Source organism: Vombatus ursinus, unplaced genomic scaffold (genome assembly GCF_900497805.2).
Source record: "Vombatus ursinus unplaced genomic scaffold, bare-nosed wombat genome assembly UNPS02014816.1, whole genome shotgun sequence".
Lineage (NCBI taxonomy): Eukaryota > Metazoa > Chordata > Mammalia > Diprotodontia > Vombatidae > Vombatus > Vombatus ursinus.
In genome coordinates this window covers 21,995,847-22,015,693 of record NW_020954594.1, presented here as the reverse complement: position 1 = coordinate 22,015,693, position 19,847 = coordinate 21,995,847, and the positions used below count along the sequence as shown (strand labels likewise).

General features: G+C 36.7%; 1 protein-coding gene across 1 annotated transcript in view; it reads left to right on the top strand.

Annotated features, from left to right (window-relative positions):
- Window positions 1-19,847, top strand: part of THSD7B (thrombospondin type 1 domain containing 7B) — a 901,933-nt gene that overhangs the window by 835,965 nt on the left and 46,121 nt on the right. The window contains exons 17-19 of the mRNA XM_027835643.1: window positions 5,555-5,696; window positions 10,113-10,228; window positions 19,493-19,610. Coding sequence (XP_027691444.1) covers window positions 5,555-5,696; window positions 10,113-10,228; window positions 19,493-19,610 — 376 coding nt within the window. The remainder of the gene's footprint in view (window positions 1-5,554; window positions 5,697-10,112; window positions 10,229-19,492; window positions 19,611-19,847) is intronic.

Here is a 19,847-nt window from a genome sequence, read left to right as displayed (position 1 = left end):
GTGTGTGTGTGTGTGTGTGTGTGTGTGTGTGTGTGATTTTGAGAGACATATAGCCTTATTGGCCACATACATTCATGGCAGTTTTTTTTTTCTTTTAACCATTAGAGAAAAATGTTTAGGCTTTAATCATCCCATTAAGTGTCATTAATCAAATCTCAAGCTAATTGTGTTCTTTTTACCAGAGAGTACCTAAGATTTTAAGTGTTCTTATAATGACCTGACTGGCTCATTCTGCTCCTGAAGCCTTCTAGTTCCCACAGCTGGGATCACTTAACCTCCACCTGCAGGCTATGCTATGCCCCAGGCCCTGGGAATTATTAGCCACCTAGCTGCCCCTGTCAATTTCACTTTTTAAAGAGTTCTTCTCTTCAGTGGATTTTTGTGCCTCTTTTATTTATTGGCCTATTTTGTTTTTTTAGGTGTGATTTTCTTCAGCATTTTTGTGCCTCCTTTACCAAGCTTTCAACTCTTTCTTCATGATTTTCTTGCATAACTCTAATTTCTTTTCCTAATTTTTCCTCTACCTTTCTTATTTGATTTTTAAAATCCTTTTTGAGCTCTTCCAGGAATTCTTTTTGGGTGTGAAACTTGTTTACATTTTTCTTTGTGGCTTTGGATATAACTGTTTTAACTTTGTGGGCTTCTTCTGATTTTGTATTTTAATCTTCCCTGTTGCCATTAATAACTTTCTGCAGTAAGGTTCTTTTTTTTTTTGTTTATTTTTTACTTATTTTTCCAGCCCATTTCTTGACCTTTAACTTGATGTTAAAGCTGGGCTCTGTTCCTGGGGTGGAGGGGGCACTGTTCCAAACTGAAGGATTTTTGTTCAGCTGTTTTCAGAGCTAGTTCTGGTGGTCTGTAAGTTTTCAGTTCTTCCACGGTGGTATGATCTAAGGGGAAATGTATTTACTCTTCTCCTGGCCTGTGCTATGGTCTGTGTGAGACCACAAGCAGTCTTTTCCACCTTGGAACTGTTACCAGGGTCTCCCATCCCCACTCTGATGTTGTGGCAAGTTCTGGTATGTTAATGTTCCTCCTTTTCCTGGGAGTGCAACCTGCTGATATGGACAACACAACAGAATCCTGCACCCAGTGCCAGCAAAGGGCACCCTTTAATTTCTTCTGACCAGCTGCCTGACTCCCTTACCATCTGTGTACTGTGTCACTGATTCAGTTGCCCCCAAGATCTGCAGCTGATTTTCTGGGACGTGGCCTACACTGGTTGGTGTAGTGGACTACACTCTATTTTGATCCTGATGCAATAAATCTTTCTGAACTTCTAAGTTGTCATGTGCTGGAAAATTGTTTTGCCCCATCATTTTGTGGGTTCTGCTGCTCCAGAATTTGTTTTGAGGTATGTTTTAAGTTGTTTGGAGGGGAATTTGGTAGGGCTCCAGCAAGTCCTTGCCTTTTCTCAACTATATTGTGACTTTATTTCTTTTTGATGAGGGAGACTTAGGTGTGTTTGTAGGCATCAGGGAAGGAACAAATAGATAGGAAGAGTTTAAAGATTGAAGTAGGAGAGGTGTGATTGCAGGGCAATCTGTTGGAGGAGATGAGAAGATATGGAATCAATGGTACCTGGAAACAGATTGGACTTGGTGAAGAGAATGACTACCTCTTCGTTAGATGCTAGACTAAAGGAAAATAATTTGGAGGACAGGGAATTCGAAATATATTTTTAAAAAATAAGAGAAGAAATAAAGAAAAAGGCTTACCTCAGATGGCGTCAATTTTCTTAGTGAAAAGTGAAGAAAAATTCTAAATTGCAAGGGTTAGAGGAGGGGCCATGTGTGTTCTTAAAAGGTGAAGAGAAGTTTGGAACTGCTACTGTGGGAGACATGCTGGTTATGGGTTAATAAAAGGGCTTTATGCCCTGGTGTAAAAAGTGCTTAGTTGAGATTAGAAAACAGAAAGTTGAAGTGGACCCTATCATCATAGTTGCATGGTTTCTTCTAGCTCCATTCAGTAGCAGTCGAGTTGTAAAAAAAAGAAGAAGAAGGAGAAGGAGAAGGAGAAGAAGGAGAAAAAGAGGAAGAGGAAGAAGAGGAAGAAGAAGAAGAGGAAGAAGAAGAGGAAGAGGAAGAAGAGGAAGAAGAAGAGGAAGAAGAATAAGAAGAAAGAAGAAGAAGTGATGAATAATCCAGGATGGTACTTTGTCAAGGCATAGGGTTTGAGGGATTCAAAAATAAAGGACAACATGATATTGAACTGATTAATTTTAGGGTCAAGATGGAAGGAAAGAAAAAGTGAAGGCGGGGTGATAATCTGGGGAAAGTACTGAAGGACAGAGGAATTGGAGGTCACAGGATAATAAACGGGTTTAAGAAGAGTAAAACATAGGGGGAAGATGGAGTGATAGGAAGTTATGATCAGGTAAAGAAAGAAGGGGCTCTTAAGGGGCTCTTAACCTGTATAGATGGAAAAAAATTCTCTCTCTCTCTCTCTCTCTCTCTCTCTCTCTCTCTCTCTCTCTCTTTCCCCCTCTCCCTCTGTCTCTCTCACTTACTAACCTCTAACTGAAATTTATCACCCCTTTCAATTATGAATACAGGCAATAAAACATTACTCAAAGAAAAGGTTCATAGGCTTCACCAAAAGGACCCATGACATAAAAAGTTAAAGAATTTTGCAATTAAGGAATTTCTCAATTTTTGATCATAGAAGCAGATGATTCCATAGAAGCAGGTGAGGTCAAGGGAATGGTCACATATGTCTGTGGCTAAGGTGGAGTTGAGGAGTAGGCCACATAAGTTGAGTAGTCTGAGGAACTCAAAGGTTAGAGAGTTTGAAGGAACACCAATATGAATGTCCAGGTCCCCAAATATAAGTCCCAGAGATAGGGTGGAGAAGGAAACCGCAAGCCACTTATTAAACTTCTTGAGAAAAGAGAGAGAATGACTGCCAGGTAGCTAACTATTGATAGGATATCAAATAGATGCTATAACCATCCAAGTACATCATATATTCACTCCTTTTACCCATGACTGTGCAGAAGATAGGCAGTAGCGCTGACATAGGTGAAAGCAGAAAAGGACCACCCTAAAAATTGTAGCCCAATCTCCCACCCTTTGTGAGGAAACTTTGTTAATCTCTCACTGTTTACCCTACCCTGGAGCCATTTATTTCTGTGGAATAATGTTTTAGCTTTCCATTAATGACATTTGGCCTCATGGCTACTACTAGTTTCAACTCTCATAAGACGTAGTTTACGGGTATCTTCTCTTGTTGGCCACTTCTCCTGAATAACATAAAAGAATGCTAGTGTAATATGTTTCAACAGTGAGTCCCATTTGATCCTTTGTGGGTTTTGACATTTATCTGAGAATTATTGAGGACTGTTGCAGCTAAGCAAATGTTGAATGCTTTAAAATAAAAGGAAAAATTTTGAAATTTGAAAAGATCCTTCATATTTTAAATTTACATAAAAATAAGAAGCATTATCCATCTAAATCACAATTATACAGAATGTTATGTGTTTTTCAACCAACATATGGTGGCAGATAGATTTGGTCAAATGTGTTGTGGATTAATGTACTCTTTGATATAGTCTTTGTGAAATAATTATTTTGTATACTGTGACTTTATTTTTCTTTTCTTTTAATTTTTTCATTGTTTTTATCTTGTATTGTTACAGATAATATATGAAAGGTTATTGCCTTTATTTGGGGAAAAAAGCACATTATTTCCTCTTCCTTTAAATGTGTTTATGATTTCATTTGTTTAAATTCTGATGGACATCATAATTTCTCCATACCTTTCTGTCTTCATGAATTGCTATGAAAAAAGTCATCACCAGGTGGCTTATCTTTTGGTAATGGCACATTGTACACTTAATGAGACTGGTCCTTAGGAAATAGCTATAGTCCTTTACAGAACTTGTGCTTCACTGACTCAACCTCTAAGCACTCAAGGTGACCTCCATCCCACTATGAAACCCTGGATTAGGACTTGAAGCAAGATTGTAAAATTTCTGTAGATAATTGTCAGGTTTTCTCAAAATTATTTCTTCTGATTTTAAATTAGTTGTGCTGTAGTTTCATTCATTCAAGAAATAATAGTAAAAGCAACAGGTTTGGAATCAACCAATCTCAGTTCAAATTCTAGCTTGGATACTTTCTATCTGTATGACATTAGCAAAATTATTTGGCCTGACTTTCTTCTTCTGTAAAATGACGAGGCTGTAATATATAAGTTGTAAGTCTTCTAATTCCAAATCCTTTGTTTCATCATGAATTTCATTTTTTGCATTTAATTCAGTTCTTCTTTTACAACTTCCTGAATCTTTATATTCTAAAAATAAAAATAGCATTATAATGACGTGCTTTTACATTTTATAGTTAAAATAAAATTTTCAATGGCAAAATATAATAATATTTCTACTTTCAGTGTACCTTAATAATTTTTAACATATTCTATTACAAAGAAAACTGATGTCCAGGAGCCTTGAAAACCTAATTGGATATAAAGATTTTGGGCTCCATGGGTATAAAACATTGCATAAATCATCAGAATTTTTTAGTGTATTGGTGGGTTTTCTTGGATTTAATTTTCTTCTTTTTTTTAAATATTCATTACAAGGTATAATTGAGTGGGGCCAGAGGAGGTATAAAGGGAGAACTTTGTAATGTCAAGGTACTGTAATGTAAAAAGAAAAGCTATTAATAAAATTTTATTTTAAAAAGAAAAATAAAACCTGCCTGCATTTCTTCCTATACCTTTTAATATTTTTTTTGATAACTTTATCTATTACAGCAAGACTCTCTTGTCCTTGATTTGAGGCCATACCTTTTCCATGAAACTGCTGACTAAACCTGCCCTATGAAAAAAGTGTGATGCCCTTTTAATTTCTTGTTGTTGTTGTTTTTAATATATCACATTTAAATTCTGGAAGATATATTTTTCATTAATGTTTGCTCTTGGATTTCTCATGTACAAGGCTATATTTTTCAAATATTTCTCATTTTTCATAGCACCTAGATATTTAAGTAATACTTACTGGTTTGATGACTTTGCTAAAACTCTTGGTGCCTTAGCTCACTCTATTACATAAAGAGAAGACTCTGTATAAAATGACTGTGATGGATGAGATTTTAATTATGTTAAAGAGAAGATAGATACCCAGAATTTCAACCATTTATGAGTAACTTTACATAAGTGGGAACATTGGACTGTTTATTCAACACATGAAACTTAGAATCTATTTACTCTAATAACCAGTCAACAGGTGAAACATTTAATTGAGCACTCAGTTGTTTGGTTGACAGTTTGCCAAGAAGTGGCTTGATAGGTTTGTTTTTTGAAGTATTTTATTTTTCAAGTTAAGTTAACTAGATATTTTGGTCAAACAAATACAGTAGTCTGTTCCTTGATTTCTGCCTATATTGAGTAGGATTTTGGACTAGATGAACTTAAAAGTCCCTTACAAACCTAAATCTGTGATTCTACTTGCTTGGAGCTAATGTGCATAGTTGTGTGCATATATTCACTTGAAATGTATCTCTGATTAACCGAATAATTTCTAATGCACTTGTGAAATTTGATTTTTATATAGTCATGTGACCCCCACTCGATGCAAAGAAGGAGTCGGTATCTCCTAAGGCCCCCACTTAGCTCCAGGACCTGTGCTGAAGATTCACAAGTACAACCTTGTATTCTTAATGAAAATTGTTTCCAGTACTATTACAATATAACAGGTATGTATTTAAACTCACAATTGGGGTTATATTTTGCAAGACATATACAATATATATACATATGTGTATATATACTTATACCTATGTATACCTACCTGGGCAAGGTAATGGGAAGCTGAAGATTTCTTTACTTCTTTTTATTTTTTGAAAATGAATGGCATACCCCAAGGTTAATCTTGATTGATTATAGTTCATTGGCAATAATAACTAACATTCATTTGAAATTTTCAAAACATTTAAGTACATTTTTCACTTCCAACAGCCCTAGAAGTAGATATTACAGCTATTATTCTTTGAGTTTTACAAAATGAGGAAATTGAGGTTCATAGAGTTTAAGTGACTTTTCCTTGGTTATATAGCTGATAGTTGTTGGAGGTGGGTTTTGAACCCACTATTCCTGACTCTAGTTTTCACACTTGATCTAGGACACCTTGCTGCCATGATATAGGTGACAATGTTGGTGATGATGATGATTATAATGATGATGATGATGATGAGAGGCAGTGGTATAGTGGACTGTGTGGCAGCTTTGGCATCAGGAATACCTGGGTTCAAGTATTGCTTTTGGCACATTAGAACCCTGTGACCATGAACACTTGAACTTTTATTGACTTTGGCAATTATTTAAGACTGTAAGTTATGACTAGAGGGAGTTTCCACATTGGAAACTGATGAAATCACAGGTTTGACTCCCTTACTACTAATAAAAATAATAATAGTGGCTGACATTTATGTAGTGCTTTCTTTTTTAAAATGTCAATTGGAGATATTTGAAATGAGATTACAATAAAAAGACATGGTGCAGTTTTAAAATGGCATTTTATTAAGTCAAGATAATCTGAAACAACACAAGCAAGTAGAATAGAACCTATTTAGGAAAGAATATAATCCATTCACCATACATTCAGGTCTTTCAAAATCTTCATTATTTTAAATAACGTGACCTTGCCCACAGATCTCACTATAGATAAGAGTGATGACTTTTAATAATGCCTTTTTAGAGGAACTGGGAATCTCCTCAGATTGAACAAGCAAATTGATAACCTTTGCTGAGCAGCCCCGATGAAGAGAGCCCTGCAGAGGCAAATTTGCCGGAACTATACTACAACGTGCCATCTTGGGAAGAGTCCCAGGGCTGCATTAGCAACTCTATATCCAAATGGCCCATTCTTGGAGAAATGGCAAAAAGCCAAGGTTTTCTGATATTTGCCGTGATAATGACCAATTTTGATGCACCAGCTAAGAAAAGCTCTGCAGTGAGTTCTGAGGGGCCAGCAAAACTGTAGGTGACAAAGACTTTATGTCAATATATGTCCTTTTATCTCTCTGGGCCCAAGCAGTGTCATCTGCAGAATAAAGGAGTTGGACTTATATGGACTATGTCTTCCTTTCCAGCTATAAATTCTTAGAGTAAATTTCTGAAAACATAATAAGTTCAGATTCTGTATTTTAAAGTCTACCTGTCCAAGGTGGTAGTCTTTTTAAAGTAGTAGTAGTAGTTATTGTTGTTGTTTTATCTCTATTCTTATTGAATAATCTGAGATGTCTCCCTCCTTTCAAAACCAAATGAAATGGTCAATTGTTTCTAAGAACACAGACTATTTAACCTATCCTTCATCTGTCTAGATCACCAAATTATTCAGACAGTTCTGTACTACAGACTTGTTTGTTGCCTAAATGGATTTTTCCAGTCCCTTAATCTGTAACAGGGGAGATCTTTCTGCATGTGACAATGCTGTCTCTTGGTTCTCCTACTATATATCTGTCAAACTTTGCTAGACTATCATTCATGTCCCTCCTCCTAACTGTAAATATCCCTCACATTCTGTTCTGGGCCCTCTTCTTTTCTCTCTTTTCACTCTCTCACTTTGTGATCTCATTAACTCCCTTAATTTCAATTATTATCTCCATGCAGATGGTTCCTTGATCTTCTTACCCAGCACTAATCTTCATTCTGAACTCTAGTCCCACATTATCACCTGCCTTTTGGACACTTCCAACCCATACAAATTATATTCTAGAGGTACCTCACATGTCTAAAATAATTCATTTTCCCATTTAAATGCACTATTCTCCCCCAAATCCCCATTTTGGTCAAAGAAATCACTATCTTTCCAGTCAACCCTATCTAATTGGTCACAAAATGTTATTATTTATATTTCCAAAAAATCTCACTCATCTCTCCCCTTCTGTTTGCTCACACCCTATTTTATATCCACATCACCTCTCACCTAGAAATTCCAATTGCCTCTCTGGTTGCCTTCAGTAATTCTCTACATCGAGTCTAACTTTGGCTAGATCCAGCTTGTCCTTCAGGATTGAGATTGGAGTAAGAGGAGACATTTACAATCCATTAATAGTTAACCAAAGGGACTTAATTTAGCCATAGCAGGAAAAGAGTATTCAGCCAACGACATAGTGGTGATTCATTTGAGTTTAGTTTCCCTCCTTCTGTATCGCTCATGGTGGTCCACTGGTTAAGACTCAGGACAGTACTGGAGCTCCTTTTGTATTTTTGTATAAAAGTAAGCAGGAAGGAGTAGCTAGGTAGTGTAGATAAAACACCGGCCCTGAAGTCAAGAGAACCTGAGTTCAAATCTGATCTCAGACCAAATACTTGACACTTACTTGCTGTGTGACCTTGGGCAAGTCACTTAATCCCAACTGCTTGAAAAAAATTAAAAATAAAAGTAAGCAGGAATGACTGAATTGAATTGAACCTTCATCCCTTGGACTAATCAAGCTACAAAGACAATTGCAATGATTTTAAGGAAAATAAGTCACCTATCTTAGATGATTGAGAATGCTGATAGATATTCTCCCTATTATATGACTTTTCTAGCTTTATACATATTAATACCTTTCCCACATTCCAAACTGGCCTTGTTGCTATTCCTCCAAGAGACTTTGTTTTCCATCTCTGTGCTTTTGCACCGGCTCATGCCTGATGCCAAAAATGTATTCCCTTCTCTCCTTTGATTCTTCGTATATCTTCTTTTCATTAAGACTCAGCTCAAGTGCCACCTTCTACATTAAGCCTTTCTCGATGCATGCCACCAACTGTATCCCCAATAACTTCAGGAGATATTCTTTCCAAACCATGTGGATATTATGTGTATTTGTATGTTTGTGGTCTGTTTACATGCTCTTGTATTGTGAGAAGTAGCATAAGGTAGTAGAAGAAGGGAGGGCTGGCCTTGGATTCAGAAAATTCTGAGTTCAAGTCTTGCTTTGAACAAATACTAGCTAAGTTACCATAGCATGCTTTGTAACCTCAGTACCCAGCACAATTCTTGCCACATAGGATAGGTAAAGGCTTGGATTGGTGGTTTCACTGCTTTAGGGAAGACAGTTGAGAAAACTCATGATACCAAGGATTGACACTTTTCTCCAACTGATAAACATAAATAACTCCCTGGAGCACTGACTTAGTCAGTTTTATATAGTCAGTATGTGTCATAGGTAGGACTTGAACCCATAGTTCTCCCTGGCTTTGAGGCCAACTCTATATTCTCTATGCCATGTTGCCTCTCCTACCTGTCACTTTTGTTGTTGTTGTTCAGTCATTTCAGTCATATCCAACCCTTTGTGATCCTATTTGGGATTTTCTTGGTAAAGATACTGAAATGGTTTGCCATTTCCTTCTCCAGCTCATTTTACAAATAGGAAAACTGAGGCAAAGAGGCTTAAGTGAATTGCCCAGAATCATACCACTAGTAACTGTCTGAGGCCAGATTTGAATTCAGGTCTTCTTGATTTGAGGCTTGGCACTAATTTTGTCTTAGTATGCCAAGTGCCTAGCACAGCACTTGAAACATTGTAAATTTTTAACAAATGCTTTTTTCAATCAATTCATTGACAATCCCTAAAGAACATTCCAGCTCTTAGTCTTAAAATTTGGGTATTTTAGGATAGAATTATTTTCAAATTTAAATCACATTTCATTTGCTATATTGAATTGTATTCTTCTGTATATTCATAATAGTTTTGTGAGTTATTATCTCCATTTTATACATAAGGAAATTGAGGCTCAGGAAACGTAAGTCCCAGGGAAATTATCATTTCTAAATTATTTTCTCTCTGGATTATCTTTAGCGAAAATGTAATTCCAGGTTATTGTTCCTCTGCCAGCCTGATTGATTTTGGATGCTACTTTCCCCTACTGTGAAGAGGGAAGGATCAGGGAGTGCCAAGTTGTTTGATTATGGGACTCAGTAAAACATACTCATCCAGGTTAACCGTCTATTTCTGCTAAAAAAAAAATAAATAAACACTGATTTTCAAAGCTAGAATGAAATGACTTTTGGATTATCTACTTGGCTGCTCCCTTCTACTCATGCAGATAATCAGGAGTTGATTGTACTTTGCCCATACTTTCGTGTCCTCTTTGCTAAACATGTCATTATGTCCTTGCAGAATGGAGCATGTGCCAACTGAGTGAAAGTGCGACCTGTGGACAAGGTGTCAGGACACGCCTTTTGAGCTGTATACGTAGTGATGGAAAGACAGTTAGTATGGACTACTGTGAACGGGTAATTCCTAAAAGTTCATATATCATACACAGTGAATGATTTTAACATTTTGATGTATACTGGGTATTTGGAACTTATGAAAGACTTTACATTTTAGCAACTTACATTTTAATGAAATTAGAGGGACACACATGGGACCATTAAGTTTCATAGATTTAGACAAGTTGGGAAGGGAAGACTTTTCATATTGGGAGAAAGTTAGTTTGGAATAGTTTTAAATAAATTAAATTACTCAGGTATTTATTAAAGCTTTACTTTATGCAAGTTAGCTGTAGCATAGTACTTTGAAAAAATCATAGATTTAGAAGGGAATTTTTGTGCTTAGTTTGTGACGTGTTGAGTTTGTGGTACTGGTTAAATATTCTAGATGAAGTTGTTCAAAATGGTATTTATAAATGTGACACTAAAGCTCAAAAGTCAGACTGGGGAAATTTGGGAATAGTATACAGCTGAAAATTCTGGTGGTACATAAGATTGCTAAGAGCAGGTAGAAAGAGAAATGAAGAACACCAAAGATGAAGCCTTGGGGAATGTCCACATACCAGGTCAGATGGAGGAATATGAACTAGTAAAGAAGGATAAGAAGGAGAAGTCAGGCAGGTAGTATTAATATGAAAAAAGAGCTGTTTCCTTGATACCAAAACAGCAGTCTCTAGAAATAGGTGTTAATCAATAATGGTCAAATGCTATAGAAATATCAAGGAAGAGAATAAAAACTTACAACTCCAGAATCTCAGCGCTGGAAGTATGGCACATACCATGTAGTCCCTCTCTCCAATGAACGTGAATCTCCTCTACAACATCACCAATCAGTAGTTACCCAGAACCCCTCAAATGAGCAGGTGCCTATTACCTGCTAAGGCAGCACATTCCATTTCTGAAGAAGTTCATCATTGCACATAGAGCATTACTTTGCCTTTCTGCAACTTCTACTTATGGCCCCTAATTCTGCTGTTTTTGGAAATCAGAACAAGTCTCATTGTCCTTCTTCATGATAGCCCTTTAGACGTTTGAAGTCAGTTCATATGGCAAAATTAAGTCTTTCCTTTTTCAGGTTAAATATCATTAGTCCATTCAAATAATGCCCTTATGCCAAGGCCCCCAGTCTCTATCCCAGTTACCTTCTTGAAGCATTTGCTACCTACTTAAAACAGGGTACAGAGAACTGAATATAACACTCTAGATATAAACTGACCAGGCCATAGTACAGAAAGGCTGTCATTTCTCTCATTGTAGATAAATTCCTTTAAATGTATCCTAAGATGGTATCAGGTTTTCTGACATCCGTATCACACTGTTGACTCATCTTGAGTTATTTAATGCTAAAATCCCTAGATAATTCACACATAAACTACTATCTAGCCATCTATCTCCATCATATATTTCTGAAGATTATTTTCAATCCATATTTATTATTTTACATTTATCTTGATTTGGCCCATTATTCTAGCTTATTATGATATATAGATAGAGAGATATAGATATCTATGGATATAGATATCTAGAGATATAGATACAGATATTCAGATTTTGACTTTACCATCCAACTAGTTTGTTATCCTTCCCAACTTTGATAAACATTTTATCTATTCTTTAACTCATCATTAATACAATTAAAATATTAAACATCATAGTGCCAAGGACAATTCCATCTCTAAGACCTTTGTCCAGGTTGACATAAGCTCATTAATTACCACTATTAGGGTTCAATTATTCAACTATTTCTAAATCGCCTAACTTTTTTTTATATTTCTCACAAGAAAACGATGAAATGCTTCGCTGAAGTCTAATTTCTCTCATGAATTAGTCTTTTAATCATGTTGAAAAAAGTCTGGCATGACCTTTATTTGATGAAGCCAAACTAGCTGCTAACAATCACTGCTCTACTTTCTAGGTATTCACAAACTGTCTCTTTCAAAAACAAATCTAAGATTTTGTTAGGAATTGAATTTAAGCTCATGAGCCTACATTTTACAGGAACTAACATTTCTCTTACTTTGAAAATTGGGAGATTATTTGCTCAAGATCATCTCTATAGTATTTTTTCTTGTTTTCCTTAGCATTTATTGTCAACCTCATTTCATTCTGAACTTTCACCCTCCTAACAGGACCATTACAGTCTATTGTATTCATCTTCTGGTACCTGTTACTACTGTTATATTCCCTGAACATATCTTTTAAAAATCTAAGTTGATCAGTGAGCTAGCTTCCTGTGTATCTACAATGATCTTTTGAATTTAACAATTGTGAGCAAATAAATTTAATCATTAAGAGGTCATTAGTTCTTGGCCTTAGAGAAGAGAGGAATATATGTATCTCCCTCCATTCTAAAATAGGTGTGAAAGTATGAATGTTGAGTGTTAAATACTTTTTAGGACAGAGTAACTATATTTGTTAGTTGTGCTTTTCACAACCTGCCTTTCCACCTTACCAATGTTCTTATGCTTCATTCAATCAGTCAATGTACTTAGTGAGCACCCACTATGTGCCACACATTATCCTAAGCACTGGATATAGAAATGCAAAAGACAGCCCTGGATCTCAAGGAGCCCACTGTCTAAAGGGGACAGACAATATGCAAATAGATATTTATAGGATAAATTGGAAATAATCAACAGAGGAAAGGTACTTGAACAAAAGAAGATTGGGAAAAGCTTCCTATCAAAGGTAGGATTTTAGATGGAACTGAAGGAAGATAAAGAATATAAGAGGTATAGATGAAGAAGGAAAACATTCCAGGCATGAGAGACTGCCAGTGATGATGCCTGGTTGGGAGATGGAGTGTCTTGTTTGAGGAATAGAAAGATTAATGTCATGGAATCAAAGACTATGGGTTAGGAGTATAAGGGACTAAGAAGATTCAAATGAAGGTGAGAGTGATTAGATTATGAAGGGTTTTGAACACCTAATAGAGGATTGGAGGCAATAGAGAGTCACTTGAGTTTGTGTGCTGAGGGATAGGGATATGTATGACATGGACAGATTTATGATTTATGAAAATCACTTTGGCAGCTGAGAGATTTGGAAGACCAACCAGTAGGTTACTGCATTAGTCCAAGCATGAGGTAATAAGGACCAGCACCATGATGGTATCAGAGGAGAGAAGAAAATGTATAGGAGAGGTGTTATAAAGGCAAAATTGACAGGCCTTGGTATCAAATTGGACATGGTGTGGGAGGCAGGGATTAGGGAGAGTAAAGAATGGAGGATGAGCCTGAGTAGCTGGGAAGATAGTTGTATCCCCAACAATAGTAGATGAATTAAGAAGAGGACATGGTTTTAGGGAAAGATAATGAGTTCAGTTTTACACATATTGAGTTTAAGATGTCTATTGGACATACAGTTCAAGATACAGTTGAAGATGGAGGTCAGCAGAGCGATAAGTAGATTTCAGAAGCATCAATGTAGACATAATTCAATCCATGGGGGTTGATGAGATCACCAAATGAAATAGTACAGAGGGAAAAGAGTAAAGGACACAGGACAAATCCCCTTGGGGCTTGACCTGGATGAAGAGGTAGGAAAGGAGACTGAGAAGTAGCAGTCAGTTAGGTAAGAGGAGAACCAAAAGAAAATAGTGTCACAAAAACCTAGAGAGAAGAATGTATCAAGAAGAGGGTGATTAACAATATCAAAGACTGCAGAGAGGTCAAGTATGAAGATAGAGTCATCTGTGCACTCTCTGATTCAATGTAATGTTCTACTTATGGTTCCTCACAGCTGGCAATCTATCTCTCATTTCTGTGTATTTGTACTAGCTATCTTTCATGACTGTAAGACTTTTGCTTCTCATTTCTGGCTCTTAGAAGCCTTCTTTTTTTGCATTGTTTTCAGGACAACTCAAATACTACTTTCTGCAAGAAGTCTTTCAAAATTTCCTTCTAAAGTTACCTTCTATTTGCTCTGTACATAACTTGTATGTATTTTTATTTTCATGTTGTCCTCCCAATTAGGGTTCAAGTTCCATGTGGGCAAGGACCATTTTTGTCTTTCTTTGTATCCTCAGTACTGAGCAGAGTGCCTGGCACAAAGTAGGTTCTTAATAATTACTTTTTGATTGATTGTGCATATGAGAGGAAGTACGTGTCAGTCCAAGTATTTATTAAGCACCTACTATGTGCTGAGCACTGTGCTAAAGCAGTGGGGATACAAAGAAGGACAAAAGACAGTCCCTGTCCTCAAAGAGGACACAATTTAATGGGGGAGACAACTAGTAAATAAATATATACAAACATGTTATGTATGTTATAAATAGGAAATACTTAATGGAGAAAAGTTACTAGAATTAAGAAAGATTGGAGATTTCCTCTAGAAGGTGCGATTTTAGATAGGACTTGAAGGAAGACTAGCAAGTCAAGAGGTAAAAATGAGGATGGAAAGTATTCCAAGTTTGAGAGAAAACCAAAGGCCAGTTTCATTGGATCAGAGTATGTGAGGTATAATATGTAAGAAGACAGTATATTTAGAATTGTCTGTGACATAAAAATAAACTACATTAATACAACTTTTTTAGAGGTCATTGGTTACTTCGGAGAAAGCCCTCCATTCAGTAGAACAGTAAAGGGAGAATATGGACTATAAAAATTAAGCAATCACAAACATTTATTAATCACCTATTGTGTTCCAAGTACTACGTGAAGTGCTGAAGATACAAAGAAAGACATAAGATAGTACATGCTTTCAAAGATCTCAACAATCTAATGGAAATAGATATTGAAGATGAGGTAGAAGAATGGGGAATAATATATGAAGCAAGGTCCTGGAGGTGAAAGGAAGTGCATTGAGATCAAGTGCACAAGAAGAGGATTTAGTTTTGTTAAAAAGGAAAGTCACCTTATTCCATGAGTTGAGTAAAGAAGAAATGTGAAGAAAGAGGTTACTAGTTATGGTGGAGCAGAGATAAGGGAGTTAATGATATATGTATTCCATCTTTTCAGGAAAGCAAGAGACAAGGTCATCTGATGAGAGAGAAGCAAGTGGGCCTGAAGTTTGGGGCTTGAGGAGTAGAAAGATCATTCATCAGAAATGCCATGGGGAGTATGAAAAGGGTCAATCTACAAAGAATTACACTTGCACTTGTGCAAAGGAGAGAATCTAGTTGATGTTAGATAGAATGTGCCTCTAATTAATCCAGCTGTCATTGTTTAAACAGAATTAATTTCCAGATAGGTAATGTCACTTCTGAGAGGATGTATGAATAATCAATCAATAAACATTTTACCTACTCTGTGCTAGTTTCTGTGCTAAGTGCTGAGGATTAAAAAAAAGAGGTAAAAGAGTCTCTTCCCTCAAGGAGCTTACAGTCTAGTGAGTGAGACAACATTCAAATGAATATATGGCAAACTATATGCAAGACAAATAGGAAATAATTAATAGAATGATGGCAAAAGAAGTAAGAGGTGTTGGGGAAAAGATTTCCTGTAGAAGATGAGATTTTATTTGGGACTTAAAAGAAGCTATGGAGGTCAGTAGTTAGAGCAGAGGAGAGACAGTATTTCAGGTATGGGAGACCATTAGAGAAAATACTCAGAGCTGAGAGATGAAGTGTCTTGTTCATGGAACATCCATGTCATTGTAATTGTATCAGAGAGCATGTTGAGGAGTAATCTGTAAGAAGACTAGAAAGATGGGAGAAGACAAGGTTATGAAAGACTTTGAATGCCACACAGTATTTTGCATTTGAGCTTGCAGGTAATAGGGAGCCACTGGTATTTATTGAGTAGGGAGGTGATATTGAAGAACATGCACTTCAGGAAAATCATTTTAGTGGCTGAGTAAGGATGGATTGGTTTGGAGAGTGACTTGAGGCAGGCAGACTCACCCCGTAGGCTATTGCAATAATCTAGGCATGAGGTGATAAGGGCCTGCAATAGACTGGTGGTAGAGTTAAAGGAGAGAAGGGGACATTTTTGAGATGTCACAAAGTAGAACTTGACAGGTTTTGGCAACAGATTGAATATGGGGATGAGAGATAGTGAGGAGTCCAAAATTACTCCTAAGTTGCTAATTCCAGAGACTGGGAGAATGGTGCTGCCTTCTACAGTAATAGGGAAGTATTAGGATGGGAAATGTTTAGGGGGAAAGAAAGATAACAAGTTCTGTTTTGGACATCCAGGTTGAGACATCTGAAAGGCAGTTGGAGAAGTGAAATGGGCGGTCAGCTGAGATTTAGGATAGCAGGTTAGACAGATTTGAGAATCATGAACATAGAGAAGATATTTAAATCCATGGAAGCTGATCAGATCACCAACTGAATTCTTATAGAAGGAGAAGAGAAGAGAGGCCCAGGACAGAAACTTGAGGGATGCTTGTGGTCAAAGGGCATGACCTAGAAGAGGATCCAGCCCAGGAGACAGAGGATAAGCAGGCAGATAGGAGGAAAATCAGGATAAAGGAATGGCCCCAAAACCTAGAGAAAAGAGAGTATTAAGGAGGGGATAGTGATCAGTAGTGTCAAAGGCTGCAGAGAGGTCAGGGACAATAAAAATTGAGAAAAGACAATTGGACTTGGGAACTAAGACATCATTAGTAACTGGTGAGAATAGTTTCAGTGGAATGATAAAGTTAGAAGTGAGACTGTAAGGGCTTGAGAAGAGAGTGAGAGGAAAGAAAATTGAAGCATCTATTGTAGACAGATTTTTCAAAGAGTTTACCTACAAAGGGAAGAAGAAATACAGGATGATAGTTAGCGGGAGATGAAGGATCAAGTGATCTTTTTTTTTCAATATAGGAGAGATGTGGGCATATTCATAGACAGTAGGAAATGAGACAGTAGATAGGAAAATAATGAAAATAAGTGAAAGGGGGAGAATGACAGAGACAAGCCTGGGAGAAGGGAATGAACTAGATTGATAGAAAAATAAGAAGCAGAAGAAGAAGGCTAATGGAAGAACCATTATAATGAAATAATCTTCAGCTTTTCTGATTAGAAATGGAAAATATAGGAGAAGAATAAAAGAGAATTTTGAGGAGTGTTGTGAAAGTCTTGATAAGTATTTAGACACTTCCTCACAAGAGTGGCAAGCTTTTTTATAACCTTAACATTCTAAATGCATGTTTAGGTTTGTCAGTGCATATCAAATGAATAGAAACATTTTAGTCAATTTTGGATATAACAGATCAAATTCTCAGGATCAATTGAAGACAATGGGGCGTTTGGTGTGGAGAAGAGAAAACTCGATGGGGAACATAATAATTGTCTTCAAGTATTTGAAGAACTTCCATATGGTAGAGAGATTAGTCACTTTTTTTTTAAGCTCCAGAGAACAGTAACAGGAACAGCCATGGAAGTTGTAAAGGGGCAAATCTAGGATTGATGTCATGAAAACTAAACAAACATAACTCCTAACAATTAGAAAGATCCAGAAGTGTAATGGGAAACTTTCAGAGGTGCTGGATTTCCATTGGAGATCCTCAACCAAAGAAGAGATTACCACTTGTCCAGCATATTGCTTGGAAATTCCCCTTTGGGGATGGGTTGGATGTTGTGTTACACTGCTAAGTTCCCTCCTGACTCTAAAATTCTGTGATTCTTTGTGTGATCTCATCACTGATAAATAGGAACACAATGCAAATATACACATACACACACACATGCTTGCATGCACACAGATATATACACACACACAAAACACACACAGGTTTAGAAACTTTCCCCCATCTTCTGCAAGAATGAATAAATTCCGGAAGATCTTTCAAGTGAAAGGCATGGCCTAGAGCAGGAATTTTCTACTAGGCTAAGGTTATCCTCTAAATGTTAATATTCTTTATGAGGGTTCTTCTCTAGAAAGGGCTGATGGCATATGATAAACAGATTATGGTAGGGCAAGACAAACCTCCTCTCAATCCCACTTCTGTAATAGTTTTGAATTTTCCTGCTTGGCTAGAAATATAGCTTTAACATAGACCTATTTTTTGTTGTTGTTGTTGTTGTTAACTCATGACTTGATCAACATTGAAGATTTATTGAATACTAATGATATTCTAATGAGAGGTGGCACAGAATTGATAACAAGCCTCCTAGTCAGGCAGAGCTGGGTTCAAATCTTGGTTCAAGCGCATACAGGTTATGAGAGTCTGGCTAAGACTTTTAAAATCTCTGTGACACCAGGCAACTGTTTAAGATCATAAGTTGCAGAATAGCTGCCCATCTGTATTGGTAGGGGGAGTTTTCAAACAGTGAATCATAATTTTTAAAACTTTTTCAAAGTTGAATGGCATCTACTTTGTTGATCAGTCTTCTCCTTAAGGCCCTTTCCCCCTCTTCCATTAGCAGGTTTGACCATCTAATCTGGATGCTCCATTCAGAGATGTTACAAACTTTTATCTTATCAATTTCACATTGATGGTTCCCCCCACCCCCGCTGTGGATAATTTCCCATAATCCTTTTAATTAGATGATATACCTAAGACAAAGCCAATGCTTTCCAAAATGGCAAAAAAAGTTGCTTTTCATATACTTCATTAAGGTATTCTTTAGATGTTTTGTGATTTTTTTTCATCATCTTGAATCACCTTTTGTTTAATCTACTAATCTTTGTATCTTACCATCTTCGCGTAGGGCTCAAGTTATATTAATTCAGTGTGTTTTCCTCTCTGCTCCTCACTAGCTAAGGAATCCCCAGGTCACATTGCTGCCTGCTTTCTCCCTGGCTGACAATCTTGTAAGCCACATGTGTTACTCTCTTTTTTTCCTTCTGATTTCACCAGCTCAAATCCTGAAATCTGCCATCAAAGCATTTCTTAGTGCTATGTGTATCTAAAACTTATTTTTGTAACTCTGTACAGAATATTCTTGAATCATAGGATTATTGAATAATAGGCATGGAGCTAGAAGGTCCCTTAGAAGTCATTGATTCAAACCTTTCCTTTTATTAATCAGTAAACTGAGGCCCAGAGAGGTTAAGTTACTTGACCGTGACCCCATAGATTATTTATTCTTCCCCACTTTATTTCATATCATTATTTCTTATATCCACCTTTAAATTCTGTTCTTCCTTAACTCATGTTTTTCCTTTCTTTGTACTTTTCCTTTAACTGAAGAATCAATGAACAATTTTTTAAAAAAAATTGTTTTGATAATTGATCAAACTTCTTATTGTACACAGAAATTTATCCTGCCCTAGGTTTTATGTGTCCCTAGTATGCTGGTTGGCTAGCAAATGTTCAGTCTCATAATAATATCAATGAGCATCAATTGTCTAATGTGGGAATGGACCAGTGACCAAGTAACTGGTGATGCATTTCTTTCATTTCTATTTGCAGCAAAACTTGGAAAGACCTATGAAAATGAGCCTCCGATGCCTAGTGGAGTGTGCAGTGAACTGCCAGCTCTCAGAATGGACCACTTGGACTGAGTGCTCACAGACCTGTGGCCATGGAGGTATTTATGTTCCACTCCCAGTCAATGCCTAAGGACCTATTGAATGGCTTCTTTATAAGTAAAGATGACACTCTGCTGAGGCAAATTAGAAGATAACTCGTTAAATGACCCACTACTCTTTGAAAACCCAAAAATCAGTACATTAAAGCATCAGGCATATCTTGCAGCTCAAATATTCTGGATTTTTTGGGACCTAGATTCAATTTAAGTCAATAAGCATGTATTAAGCACAAACTA